Source organism: Stegodyphus dumicola, chromosome 5 (assembly GCF_044657685.1).
Source record: "Stegodyphus dumicola isolate Sdum_Otavi_A_Nest chromosome 5, ASM4465768v1".
Lineage (NCBI taxonomy): Eukaryota > Metazoa > Arthropoda > Arachnida > Araneae > Eresidae > Stegodyphus > Stegodyphus dumicola.
In genome coordinates this window covers 33,202,297-33,217,563 of record NC_140772.1, presented here as the reverse complement: position 1 = coordinate 33,217,563, position 15,267 = coordinate 33,202,297, and the positions used below count along the sequence as shown (strand labels likewise).

The following is a 15,267-nucleotide window of genomic DNA, read 5'->3' as shown; positions in this document are numbered from 1 at the left end:
TTTGAATCCTGATTTATTTGGTGATTAACTCTAGCACAAGATAATTTTGATGGAAAAACATCTTTAGCGAGTTTTTTTCAAAATTTTCAGGCTACCATGAATTTATCATCTCATGCTGACAAATGTTGCCACTATTGAAACAAAGTCTAATTTACCTTTCATGTAAACTCGCGCTTAACTCAGAGTGTTGCCATTAGACAGAATATAGGATATTTTATTTTTTTTAATTTAATCAGTAATTGCATTATAAATAATCAGTAATCGCATAATAATAATAAACTGAGCATTGTAAAAGCAATAAATGTATTCCGTAATAATTTACGGTTTTTTAAATTTTTAATAATGTATCTAATGAATATAAATTAAAATTCCTGTAATATTACTATAAATACTGAAAGATCTTTCTAATGCTATATATTAGATATCTAGTGCATTATTCTGCAGTATTTTCAAAAATAAATTTCTACTTATAAAAAAAATAATGAATATAAATTAAAATTCCTGTAATATTACTATAAATACTGAAAGATCTTTCTAATGCTATATATTAGATATCTAGTGCATTATTCTGCAGTATTTTCAAAAATAAATTTCTACTTATAAAAGGAAATAGTATGGAAATTACAATATTTACTTGAATACTCATCCTGCCCCCCCCCAACTTAAACTCTTATTGAAAAATTATTAGGCATCAATTACTTTTTCATTGTTCATCAATTTTTCTCAAGTAAAAATTATGGAAAATGTATCATAGCAAAAACAGGTGGTTGTAAAAAAATGAATGTTCATAATGATGAGAATAATGATGTTTGAGCAGGTAAAAGAAAATTATCACCATATATAAATTTTAATTGTACAACTCTTCTCAAAATTAAAAATATCAGAATTGTTATTAGCGTCAAAGAAAGGATTTTGTGAATAATTTCTTCATTTTAGACTGTATTGCGAGTTGGAAGAAACTGATAAAAGTACAGTGCTGAATGTAAAAGGCCAGAAGTTTTCGTGCAGTGGATTAAGTTAAAAAAGTCCTTATAGTGCTCTTTAGACTGATTTAATAATCATGCCTGGTGGCTTGATTTATATGCTATAGCCCCTTTATTTTTGTATTGATAAACCATTCAAGAATACTACAAAAGATCAATATCTTCAATAAAAAAGTAAATTACAAACATTCATAGATGCATTTTACTTGTAATATGCAGATTATTCATATAAAGAAGTCTTTTTTGATAAATATCTAAAAAAACTGTTACCCGTATTATTTGAGTAAATACATGCATCTAAAAAAACTTATGTGAACTTAAAAAAAAATGAGAGAGAGAGAGTAGCCCAATAATCTTGTCAAAAGTGCTTATAGTGAATTTTAGTCTGAGCAACAAGTGTAATAAATGCAATCATTATTTAAATGAGTTAAAGCGTTGTTAAGTATGAATCCACTAAATGCTTTTAGTGAGTTATTTTGTACATTATCATTAGTTTCTTGAAAACGTTTCTGCTTCATTTTATAAATGCTCAAAATTATATTGAACTATGTTAAAAACGCTTTCAAATCTTTGTATACTTTTGTACATATTGTGGCAGCAGATTAATTTTACACTTTTTAAAAATGATTTATTTATAATGTTCATTAACGACTAGTTGCTACTTTATTTGAATGAGTGTTTCGACTTTTTTGATGTTCTGTATGTGTGTGCATATATATATATGTCTGTTTTTTTTAATAAAGTATAAATTAAAAAATTTTCAGTTTGGAACTGGTTTGGAGAGAAATAAACTTTTTATTAAAGGTTTGCCTTTTTCCACAACCAAAGAAGATTTGGAAAAGATGTTTAAAGAAGTGAGTTAAATAATAAAATGCATTTGAATATGAAAATATATTAACTTATTATTAAAATATATTAATATATTAATTTATTATTAATAATTTATTTATATGTGTTACATTAATATCATCAATTATTTAATTATATTTAATATATTACTATTATATTTTTATTTTAAATATTAGAGTATAAAACTACTTTCACAGAATAACAAAATTGTCTGGAGTTATGTATGACTCAAACAAATGTTTCATACACCAAGAATATAAGAAAACATAATGCTTATGCAATATTAGCAATTTACAGAACTTTCCAAAATTATTTAAAAGTATAATATTTAAGAGATGGCAAGAGAGCTTTTTTTCTTGACACTGCTCTAAAAGAGAAAATTCTGTACATTTACTACCTAACTGGTAATGTATTTCTTTTTTTTTTTTTTTTTTTTTTGATACTTTTCCGTTTTGCCGGCGCAGATGATAAGGTCGCCAATAATGGTACAACCGATGCCAAACTGAATATCCTTGCTGGTAACCTTTCACTCCTCATTTTCAAAACAAGCCGCAACCATTTCTTATCAGATTGATTGTTTCTTTCAATACTGGCATACAATTACATTGAATTTTTACCAGATAGTTCAATTTTATGCCGTAAGGCCATTTGTGGGCGGTAATTAAGTCAATTAGGATGCAATCGTACCGGTCATCCGATGGCGAAAATATAGAAAAGGCAAAGTTCATCAATTCTAATGCAAATGCGTTAGCGAAGTAAAGCACTGCAGTTTTACATAATTTCTGAGTAAGCTATTCATACGAATTGAAATAATTCTTGCATTTAACTTGCATTCTAAATTAAGATTTAACTTGAAATTAATGTAAATTATTACTGAGAGAATTAGATTTTTGTAGCGTAGTTTACATGAGATGAGATCACTTGGGATCACGTGATATGAACCGGCGAATCAGGATGTTGTACCATGAAAGCATAGTAAATTCTTAAATTAATGTCTTTTTACACATTTATTGGCTTTTTTACAAAATTTGAAATGACATTAAAATGTTTATGCCTTCAAAATAAAAAATTCTTAAAACTAACATTTGTTAACATTTTTTTACGTGTATACTGCATGTTGTCACCAATCTGCTTGGTCACAAGTCTGCTTGGTGAGATTTGTGCCGGCAAAATGGAAAAGTACCCTTTTTTTTTTCCATTCAAGCCAGTGTAAAGCCCTTATCATAAAACATCAAGATTTCTTCCTGCTGTGATGAAGGTCTTACCTATTGTTGCCAGTGTAGGAAATTGGGGGAAATGAATGAAAGACAAAAATCCTGGTTACCCATTCTTGGTATATCTTTATGTTATGACAAAAATTCCATAATGTCTCATATTTAAGATCATACTGAAGGACAGACTGTTGAAAGATTAAAGAAGTTTCTCATTAAAAAAAAAAAAAGGAGTGTTTTATGCATAACTATTTGTTAGATTCTAAGAGAACTGGAGTGACATTTATTGTTTAGAAAAAAGATTAGCTCTTTTTTTTTTTTAATTAAAAGTTTTCGTATTTTTGCTGATATTTGTAAGGATAATAAATGTACCAGTTTTCATAGCCAAGACTAAATTGTCATTGCATTATAAAAAATCAGTTTGTTAATATAATTGCTTTATAATTAGTAACGATTTCTTTTTTGCAGTATGGTGCTGTAAAAGATGTTCGTTTAGTAACGTACAGAAATGGACATTCAAAAGGTTTAGCTTACGTAGAATTTGAAGAGGAGGTAAGTATAATGTTGTAGAATATTAAAAGTAATACTATTCAAGGTTAGATTTTACGAGATACATATTAAAAGCTTGTGATAATTTTAACCAATATGTGCAGGTATTTTGAAAGACCATTTATTTTTAGAAAAATTAATTCACATGTGATGTGGAAATTTCTAAAATTAATTAAAAAAATTGCATCACATTTATCCAGTTTAGTTTTAATTAATTTTACAATCTTTAATGCAATCTTTAAAAATTGATTATAAAAATTAATATCATCTCATGATGTTTTTAGGGCTGAATGTCCATGTTTAGTTGCACACTGTAGTTTAATTGCAATTGCAGCAAAGTTTATTCTAAGTTGAATTTTGTTTTAATGCAAAATGCTGTATCGACAGTCTCTCAATTTGAAAACTGAACTTTAACAAAATAAATTATTTCATCGAACATTTATGTTATTATTGTCATTATTTTTTTTCTGTAACATTAAAGCAAAGATCAAAGACATTTTTAGACATCTGACCATATTTCCGATGTCTAAAAATAACCAAGTATAAGCCCTGTTTATATGAAAATTCTGTAGTTAAAGTACCCAAAGGCAAGCTGTGTTCCTTCCGTCTATGATTAGGCATGCATGCATTATTTACAGTATTCATAGCTTAACATTATTTACATGTAAGTATATACTACATATTGCGTGGTTACTCGTGAACACATATATGAGTTTTTTAACCCATAACTGTTAAGTTAAAATACTGTTGGAAATAATCATATGTAACCATTGCAATAGGTAATTTGTTATATAGCGATAAGTAAGTTAAAAATATAAGGCTTGGTATTGTCAAAGCTATATTAGTATTATGATTATAAAATTTTTAATTTATTTTTATTTATATTGTAAGGATCTTAAGTTTTACTAACATTTATTTTATTTTAAATCTTTACTATCACTTCTTATTTTCTACTTCCGGCCAGAATTATAAGCGTTAAGGTTTTTATGCAAAGTTTGTCTGGCGAACGCCAAGTATTTAAGTTATGGCTTTTTGCCAAGCGAGAGAGAGGAAGCAGTGAGTCGAAGCAGGCCGCTTACCTTAGAAGTTACGCAGTTGCTTGTTGCCTTCCAGGCCAGAGGTTTTAATCCTCTTGATAAATTTTAAACGTATTGTAGTGTTCACAGTTCTCTGTACTACATACGCTTTCTGTTAATATAAGGCCAATCTTCCACGTTTATTATTCTAAAGTTAAATTAGAGTTTAGTTTTATTTTTATACTTTTACGTTTTGACCCCAAGTAGCGGGTCGGTGTATTCCGAAGTACGGAAGTCATTGTAAATAGAGAAAAATAAAGGGTTTTGTATACCCTTCTTGTGTATCCTGTTTACTTACCACAGTTTTGAACATAGCTTTAGTAAGCTCTCTGTTCCGAGTCAGGTCCTTGCATGTTCCCGAAGAAGGTTAGAAGGAACATTGAACCTGATAATATGTGCAGTATACTTAAATGTAATTTGAGTGATTTTATTCAAAGATTAAAAAATAACATCTTTTTAAAAACACAGTAAAAAAATCTTGTTCCTTTCACCCCTGCTCCCCCTCCCAAAATTAAATAATAATACTCCTATGTTAATTAGACATTGTTTTGATTCCATCAAAAGTGTTAGTTATTTTTGACAAGTGAGATTCATTACATGTTTTCTCATACTTAAGTCTGTAGTGCTGACCATAACTCATTATTTGCTTTAAAGCATTATTTAGCAAATTTAAAGTTTGCATATAGTATGTATTTGTTCACACTGTAATAGAGTGTTGATGCTGTCAGATCATTTTAAGCTGTAACCTGGCCTAATTATATCTCTTTGCTTTTAACTTTTATGCGTAATTAGTCGAAGGTTTTTTTTTTTTTTTTTTTTTTTAAGCCTTGCCAATTGAATGACATATTAAACATCTCTGGAAAATATCATAGTTTTAACAGAGATGAAAAATTCCATAGATGTGGACTACATCCATTCATTACCAGATCTCAAATCAATCTCCTTATCTTTTTTTCTCTTTAATGATAAATAAATAACAGCAGGGAAGAGAGATTCAAACTCTGATTTTGGAATTTTTTCTTCTGGTCAGAGGACCCCTTATCCCCCCACAGAAGCTGACTGATCTGGGCTCTTTCTCATGGGGAAAGGAACCTGGTAATTGTAGAAATATGCTGTAATGGCAAAGCTTAATTTCTAAGATTAGAAGTGCTGGAGCCCTATGGAAGACCGTCGGCAAAGAGGAACAAGAGTAAATAAATAAACAAAGCGACTATTAAATTCATTCATAATTTTAAATTAAATAGTTAATTATTATCAAATTAATTAATAGCTATTTAATTAATAATTATTATATAATTAATTATGTTTTATATAATTGTTATATAATTAATTATGATTTAATTGATAATTGTTATATAATTAATTATTATTTATTGAAATAATTAAAATTAAATAAAATGTAAAGAGAAAAATTGAAATTTAATATAATTTTATTGTTAAAATAAAATTTTTGAGATAATATTCCTACTGAAATTGTTATTCAGTTACATAAAAGAAGTGCTGCAGCCTTCTTATTCAGGGCTCTGGTGCATTCCGGCTAAAATTATGATTTATTACAAAAACTAAGAAGCACCCGAGCTGAGATCCGGTGGGCTCCGTCCCAATTTAAGCTCTGATCATACAGGGGGAGTTGTTTTATCTTGTAAAAAATTAAATAAAAGTATAGCTGATGAAAATTCCAGGGCAAAACAGAATAAGGGTATGAGTCGGTGGAAACAAAAAATGAGGGGAATCCATGTTCTCTTTGACTGCGGCTCTCTGCTGATATAGTTATAGCCATCAAGCAGATGTATGTCAGGGGTAAAATGAGTCCTGAATCTGACTCCTAAGGATTTATGTAAAGTTGCTGGTTATGCTCCCCCTCCATTAGTGGATACTGTGGGAAGACGATGTATAGGACATGCTTGAGCAGTATATCTCAGTATTTCACTCTTATTGTACTCGCTGTCACTTAACGAACATTTAAGAAAATGAATTTTCCTTCCTGCGAGGATAACTAACTGTAAGCATCAATAAACATACACTGGATACAATGTCATGGCAAGAAATTCAAGCATTTTTAAACAAACTCCCCCTAATTTATTGCTTTTCTTAAAGGGAAAGGTTTCCGCATGTGAGTGATTGGACTTTACTTGAACATCTCATGTTCTCATGAGTTCGTATTTCTAGGGAAATAGAGTATTGCAAAGTCTGCTTATTGTTAAAAACTTATTGCTTATCGCCAAAACATTAGGAATTCTAAATTTTTTCCCTTTAAATTGTGGTTCAGTTTTATAAAAAGAAGTACAGGAGCTCATCTTATTTAGGGCTCCAGTGCACTCCGTCTAAAATTGTAATTTATCTTAAAAATTGAGAAGCACCGAAGCCAGGCTCCGGCGCAATTTGAGCACTGTGTAATGGTATAGCAATTCTTTATTGCACTTAGGGAAAGATCAGATTAGTCTCTAAATTACATCTGGAGTCACATAGATATGTATTAAATGTTTAGCTGAGAAATAGATATGATCACAAAAAATTCTGGATTATAAGCACCATGGTTTTAAAAAAATAATTACATTGAGGCCAGTGCAAAACACAGTACTAATAACTTGAACCCAAACCAATTAGCAAATTGGTAACTCGATGTGTTTTCTTTACATTTGAAATACTGGTTATCTCCACACTCCAAATAAGCAGTATAGGTATACTAACTTAAGTGCACTCACTAAACATACAATTTTTAAGTTTCTGAAAATAAGGACTGTACAATACACATTCATAAAATATAACATTTCTTCGGACTCAATAGGTAAACCTTATGAATATTTATTTAGTAATTTTGCAGTATTTTTAAAAATGCCTAAAAGTTATTATGAATTATTGTACTAAGTAATTATTAATCTAATTAAACTATGGGATTCTACACAAACTCAAAGCAAAAACAAAAAGTGTACCCTGATTGTTATTTTATGATGATTTTTAGTCACCAGACATTAAAAATGTACATTTTTTTAATGTTGATTAAAAACATTAAGTTTTTATCTTCTAAGATGTATTCATATAATAATTAGTTTATTTTTGTAAGCCAGTATATTAAATGTTCAGCATTTTTTTAATCATAGTGTATTAAAATTTTAATTGGAATTTTAATGGTATCAATAACTTAGGCTGCTGCTGCAAATGCTGTTGTGAAGACAGATGGTACAAAAATTTTAGATCATGTCATATCAGTAGCTATCAGCAATCCACCACCTAGGAAAAATAAGAGTGTGAAATTTTCTAGTGTGACAGTATCTGAATCTCTTGGTGGAGGCTCAACAATAAAGGGGCCGTAAGTTCTAATTTATTTATTTATTAATACATTGTTTCATTTTATTTATTTATTTATTTTATGTTACTTCAAAGCATAAAACTAATTATACCAGTCAACAAAAATTCTATCATGTTTTTGGAAGGGGGCAGAAGGAAGTTGTTGATTGTGGATATTTTAGTTTTTGCCATTATCCACAGTTCTTGAATTTTGCCACTTAGTAACATGTAAAGTTGTTTCATTTCTGTATGTGAAAAGCCCATTTGTGACCATACCATGGAGTTCATATAATGATATAATGATTAAAACTTCTGAACATTGGTAATTAACCTGAATTTAAGTCTTGATGAATTAGATTGATTTGAAAGGAATAATTAAAACAATTTTTTAGGGTAGACTGGTCAGCTGTCTAATAGATATAGTAATCAAGGTATTTAATAAAATTGTAATAAATCTTTTATATTTTATATAAAATGATGATTTTAAATCTGCATTTGATCTGTGTGGTCTACTGTATTTGATCTGTGTGGTTAATTCCTTTAAGAATCCGTGGATTCCATAAAAATGAATCCGAGAATTTATTTAAACTGTTTTGTTATTGTGGGCTCTTTCTTTTAGATTTTTTTTTCCCCAAATCTTTTTAATTTTATGAATTGATTTGAGTATTTAGTCAGATTTCATTGTTGCATTTCAATTTGTATATTTAAGAGAACTGGTTATTGGTGTACTGTGTGTTAATAATTCTTCTCTGGTATCTTGATTAGTTTTGGTATTATTTATTATATTCTATAGATAGGATTAAAGGTTTACTTCAATAGTTAATCTATATCTAATATTGAAAACTGCTGTACATTTATATTTATGTGTTTTCGAATAATTAGCCAGTAAAAACTTTAACAAGGTATAGAAATAGCATGTTATTTTTATTAATGGCACCCCAACTTTGTGCCAAACATAAACATTGGTGTAAAATCTACTAAATGGCATTAACACTAATGATGTACAGTGCTTCATGAAAAGAATAATTATTATATTAAATCTAGAATAAATATAAAAACCTAAGACAAATACAAAAATGGAAAATAGATTCTACTTGATTAACCTCATATCACATAGGGGGCATCATTTAACATTGCCAAAAATGTTGGAAGTGAATTATTATTTTATTTGGTTTAAACATCATAGCACTGAAGAAGAATAACAGTTAAGTTTACTTTACAAAAGGTAAGATTAATTAACCCACTGAGTAGCATGACTGCCTTTATCCTCTGGTCATGAGATTTTTTATCGCTTGATATATATTAGCTTATAATTTAAAATATTTTCCTTCCTTACTTTCTTTAATGATGTAAATATCATCTTAATGAATGGAAATTTATAAAATCAGAGAATAAAATAAGCAGTTACCGTATTTGACGGCATATAAGACGCACTTTTTTTCCTAAATTTGGTCTCAAAAAAGTTACCTGCGTCTTATACATGAAGGACACAGGTTAACTTTCAATACTGAATGCTATTTTTAGCCCGGATAAAGGTTTAGACACACATAACTTTTTTACATCTACCATAATTATTTTGCGCATGCGTGAAATATCTGTCGCCAAAAAGCGGCAAAGCTCGAAGCTGATGTCGAAGTTCGAACAGGTTCGACAGTCACATTATGTCTATGGTGCCTTTCCTTCTTTACATAGACTTTCTTTGACTCGGCCGACACACGTGTCGGTATCGGTGCTACTCTGTATAAACGTGTCGGCATCGGTGCTTAAAATTATTTGTTTAAAAAAAAAATACCCTGGAAAATATGACTACAGGAAACAAGACATTAAGCTATACAATTCAGTATAAACTAGGAGTTTTAAACTACGCATGAAAGTGCATGGAAACAGAGCAGCGTAGAGTAAAACGGCCCTCTATTTCACAAGTGTGCGAGTGGGTAAAAAGATCTTGGGAGGACGTAAAGGCTGAAGTAATTGTTAAGTCCTTTAAGAAGTGCGGAATCAGTAATGCTCTTGACAGAACAGAAGACGACGCATTATTCAAAGAAGGTGATACTGGGAATGACGGAAACAGTAGTGATGATGATATTCTCGTTTTCAATGATGATGATAGTGAAAAGGATTTTTATGGTTTTGAAAGTAATTAAGGTCTAATTTCATGACAGGCAACGTTTTCCTTGAATCTGTGTTTTTTGTTGTTTCTGCTTTATTTTGTATTATTTTTAATTGCTTGCCGTTCATTCATATATTCATTATTGAAATTTACATATCATGTTCAAAATAGCTTGCCGTTTGTTAATTTTCCTTAATAAAAATATGTTTGGTAATTGCATTCAATGATTGTTTATTTGGCTTTTACGAAATGTGAGAACTAAAAGAAACCACATTTTAAGTTATTGTGGTATTGCGCTGTCGTGCGGACTATTGAAACTTTTCCCCTTGTGTGTGGCCTTCTAAATAAGGGTTGCGTCTTATATGCTGTCAAATACGATATTTATATGCTGTCAAATATGGTATTTATTATAAATGCCGTTTAAATACAGGTTATCATGACCAGGTCCAAAAAGGCCATGCCACTCAGAGGGTTAATTAGTTTTAAGATTAGGCGTCAGATATAGGTTTAGGGGTTTTTAATAAGTCACAGCTTGTGTTAATTTAGGTAATTTACAGTATATCAGAACTTTTTCCATTACTTAATCTGATATTCTATAAATCTTTATTGAGTAATTTGGTACTTTTCTGCAGCAACTTTAGCAATGCATAAAGGTTCGTGGAAAAAAATTAAATTGTAATAACAGTAATGTGTCATATAACATATATAATGTGCATTTCTGAATTTATGTAAGCCTTTAATGTTTTTTAAGCAAAAAATATATTGGCAGATACATGTCATGTACACAGCAAAGTGTTGTGTGTTTAGAAAAAATATCAGAAAATTGCACAAGTTCAGTATCAAGCACAAACTTGGCATTGCTCATATTAAACATTGCACAGTTATTCATGAAACAATATAACAGGCTCCCAAATTTGGGTACCTGAAAATGTTGCGAAGTGGAAAATAATCCATTACTTTTATTATGTACACCTTCAAATGACGACAAAAGAAGAAAAAAAGAAATGCTATTTTGACTAAATGTGTCATATTTGTTCAAAATATGCATTTACGTTTGTACTTTTGTTTGAAATTGCTGTTGGATGACTTTGGACCCCAAATTTGGTTGCTGTATTTTTCTGTTATATGCCATTCGTACTTGCTCTGCATTTAAACTTAATGATCTTCTTTTTTGCCTTGTAATTTTCAATATTTTTTTAAACAATGATAGATAATGAGTAACTGAAACAATAATTAGGTTTCAGTTTGTTTATCCACTATGCAGCTAACTCGACTAGCTTTTTAAGCATTTAATCTTTTTATTTAAATCCATGCTTCAGGATTTGAAATTTAATGTCATTATTTTGTGCTAATTGGCCTACTGTCAGTGATACTAAATATAGTGAACCTTCTTGTGAGAACCTCCTCTAAAATTGAACATATTTCTAATACAATATTGATTATCAATTCTCTAAAAACAGCTGTAAGACCAGACAACAGTTTTCCTCAACACCTTGTCTGCTGTCAGTTGTAAAATGTTAGAGGTCTGCCATTCTGGATAAGCGCATTCTCTAGGAAAGCTCTTTAGTTTTGTGATACCAGCTTAAGATTAATCAATTACAACTCCATAGGAGACTAAAATCATTTGGAATAATTTGGTAATCATCTTAGAGAAGGTTCACTCATAAAATGTCTGCACAGTAGAAATTATGGAAACTAGTAAAATATTTGTTAGAAAACATAATGTAAAATTTTCAGAGTATTTAAAAGTTATTTCTGAAATGTCAATTCTTGTTTTTCAGTCGAGGACGTGGCCGTACTCAGATATCATTGCTACCTAGATCAGTCTTGCGACCACCTGTGGGCAAGAAAAATCTTCCTTCATCTAGTAAAAACATGCAAAATGGTCAAAATTCAGAAGCTGAGAACTCATCTGAGGACAGAAAACCTCTAAGAAATAGTGATTTTGCTGATATGTTGAATAAATAAATTAATGTGAGACTTAAATCATTTTCTTCATCATCGTCATTATCATTGCATAGCATAATGGAAAGCTCATCAGAAGAAGTATCATCAAGAAGTGTTTTTTAAGCATTGAACAATTATCATAATGCTTAGCTGATAAATTGTTGTGCAGTATGCAGAATGGGCATATTGCTCTGCATGACTCATATAACTGTTTTTTTCCCATGTGAAAAATATCCATTCATTATTTTATTTTTCAATAATCATACATAGTATTTATCAATTAAGTACATTTCTGTAATTGTTTTAATGTATAAAACATCATGTTATGTTGTTATTGCTGATGTAGTTCAATATTAGGATGGATGTTATTGCTATTTTTCATTTGCAAAGGGAAGTTTAAATATTTTTAGCTTTTTAAGTGAATATGTTGCAGAGCAATGCAATTAAATATCTGATTCAAATTGCTTTGAAAATCGTTTCGGATATTGAATTAAATGCTGAAAATTTAAATGTTTACTTATCTTATTTATTACAACTTTATTGCATGTTAAATTTAAAGCAACAAAAACTGACTTTTTCATAAAAAAATTTTCATTTTAATATTCCAAATATGAAGTTGTAATATGTGTAAATAGATAAATCTATTCTGTAATTATCAGGATCATAATTAAAACAAATATAGTAAGTGTTTTTAAAATACAGCCTGCATTTAGAAGAATGTTAAGTCAAAAACTTTAAATGAAGTTTTCTTTGTTTTGAGTTTTTCTCTTTTAAATTATTTAAATCTTTTTAACTGAAAAAGTAATGGATAAAATGCTATGTTTATTCTAATACTCTTTAATACTTTTTATCTTTAATGCTAATGCAGCAGAAAATAATGGAATAACAATGAGTCTGACATGTAGAAATCTTTGTGATTTAAATAATAATATAAGAAAAACTTTGATTTTTATTTATAGAATCTTCCATTTTACTTGGTACTTGAAAACTTACCTCTACAGTGTCTGGTTTGGAATAACTTTTAAATGTTGAAAGAAGTGTAATGATGGGTTTCAGTAACATTAAGTAGTAACTTTCACTATGCAGATATTTTTAAATTCCTGATGTTGAACTAGAGCAATATATTAAATGTTTGTGTAAATTTGTTGTTATTGATAACAGAGTGTGTTTGATTTTTTTTTTATAATTTCATAAATACTAAATGGGAGTCTTGATGCGAATAATGAAATTAAATATTTCTGTATGATCTCTGTTATTTTTTTGTAAAAGTTTTTTTTTTATAAAATCTCAGAATAAGTATTTATTTTTTAGAAGTATGTGTGGTGGCATTTCATAAAACTATATGTTTGGTTATGTTTAATTTAAAATAATGTGATAAAAGTATAAGTTGACAATAAAACTAATACTTGTGCTCCCTATGCAGTTTCAGTTTATTTTGGAGTCTGTCTTTTCATGTATTTAGTTTAACCTGTATATAGATTTCTGATAATCCATGGCCAATTAAACTCTGCTCATTTTTGGTTCTAAATAAACATACAATTTTCAGAATATTCAGCATAGTAAATTTAATGGCACTATTTACTTCTTTGTATGAAGTATTGTAATTGCGAAAAATTTTGGGTATCATATTTCAATCAGAATTATCTATTTTGGTTTCTCTAGAATCCATTTGAATAACATTTTACGTGATATCTGCACGTATGGACAAAATAAAGGACATTTTTTGCCAAAATGGATTGTAAAGTGGATTTAAAATGGATTCATCTAAGATTTTTTCTTTGAGTCTGCACATATGTATCTTGCGTAATTCAAAATCAAGTGACTGTAGAATATTGGAATTTTGTATATGGTTATATACATGTAGTTGTGCACCTACCTTTTCCATTGCAATCAACCACACCAAATGTATATTAATGTCTGAATATATATATATATATATATTCCTACTCTAATGCCCGGCTTGGTGAGCTTAGATTTTTATTTTTATATGTTAGTAAATTGTGCATTTTTTGCTTTAAAAGTGATTGAATTATATTATTCTTATGTTATGGCTAAGGTTTTTAAGGCATCTGCATGCATACTTGCCAACTATGACACTCAAAAATCAGAATTTTTTTTAAGAAATCAAAACTTTTGTTTACATTTGAAACTTAGTAAGTAGTTAATTCAGTTGGTGCACCAACTTCAGTATCTTTTTGCACAGTACGAACTAAAGTTAACTTTCAGTTTTGTGCAAATATTTTACTGCCCAGACCGAATTGTTTGTTTGCGTGCAGAAAGTCTAATTTTAATTGCAAAATTTTTTAAACTATATTTGGTCTTTTAGTTTTTTGTATTTGACAATTTTTAATGAAGATGCTTTGAGTTTTTATGTATTTTTGCTTTGCCGTGAAGTAAGAACTGTATCAATTGAAAGAGAAATGATTTCTAATGAAACTCGAGGAAATATGTTTAAATAAAGTGCTGCAAAAATGTGTCTAATTTAACATGCCGTACAAGGAAGTGATGCGGTGTCCACATCAGATATATGTTTTTCTTCTCCATATTTGCAGATATAAACATTTTAATATTTAATTTAATTATTCATTACTTGTAAAGTTATTCATTATTATTTTATTCACATTCGTAATGGCCTTCTATGTGGCAAGTTTCGAAATTAAGTGTCATATCTGGGGGTTTAGAACTGAACAAAGCAGTAGCAGCTGGCCACTGGCTCACATTTCTGTTTGCCTGGCGTTGGCCCACGGGACCGACAGTATTAAAGTTTAAAAAATAAATATAGCCTCAATGAAATGTGATCAAATGTAGTGTTACTGAAATGTATTGAAACATTCTAAACAAAAATACGGCTTAGCTCGCTGCCAGCTGAACGGAAAGACAGCAAATTCTGCATCGCGCTCAACGTGTTAAATACACTGTGTACTTTCAGTTACAAAATGTTTTAAATGATGCATGTTTTCTTATTTTTAAATAAGAAAATTAATTTTATTTAAAATACAAAATCTATTTTTTTTTTTGTTTCTTTAATTCCTGTACTTGTATTTAGAAAACATTTTAAATGCAAAAAGAAAGGCCATGTGACAAAATTTTGCCAAGGTATTGGTGTTTATTTTTAATTAAAAAACTAAACTATTTCAAAGCGAGCAATGGCAAAACTATACGGGGGTGGGAATTCTTATCGTCAGTGCGCAAGACTCTGTATCGGAAATTCTAAAGATATGCTCATTTTAAAATAAATTTGCGATATCGCTGTT

The 15,267-nt window shown here is 29.3% G+C and overlaps 1 protein-coding gene across 1 annotated transcript in view; it reads left to right on the top strand.

The window, feature by feature from the left end:
* The window catches only part of LOC118185673 (spliceosome associated factor 3, U4/U6 recycling protein-like), an 80,303-nt gene extending 66,872 nt beyond the window's left edge, over positions 1–13,431 (top strand). The window contains exons 20-23 of the mRNA XM_085816548.1: positions 1,748–1,837; positions 3,512–3,595; positions 7,815–7,978; positions 11,848–13,431. Coding sequence (XP_085672674.1) covers positions 1,748–1,837; positions 3,512–3,595; positions 7,815–7,978; positions 11,848–12,034 — 525 coding nt within the window. The 3' untranslated portion in view covers positions 12,035–13,431. The remainder of the gene's footprint in view (positions 1–1,747; positions 1,838–3,511; positions 3,596–7,814; positions 7,979–11,847) is intronic.
* Positions 13,432–15,267: the final 1,836 nt, after the last annotated feature.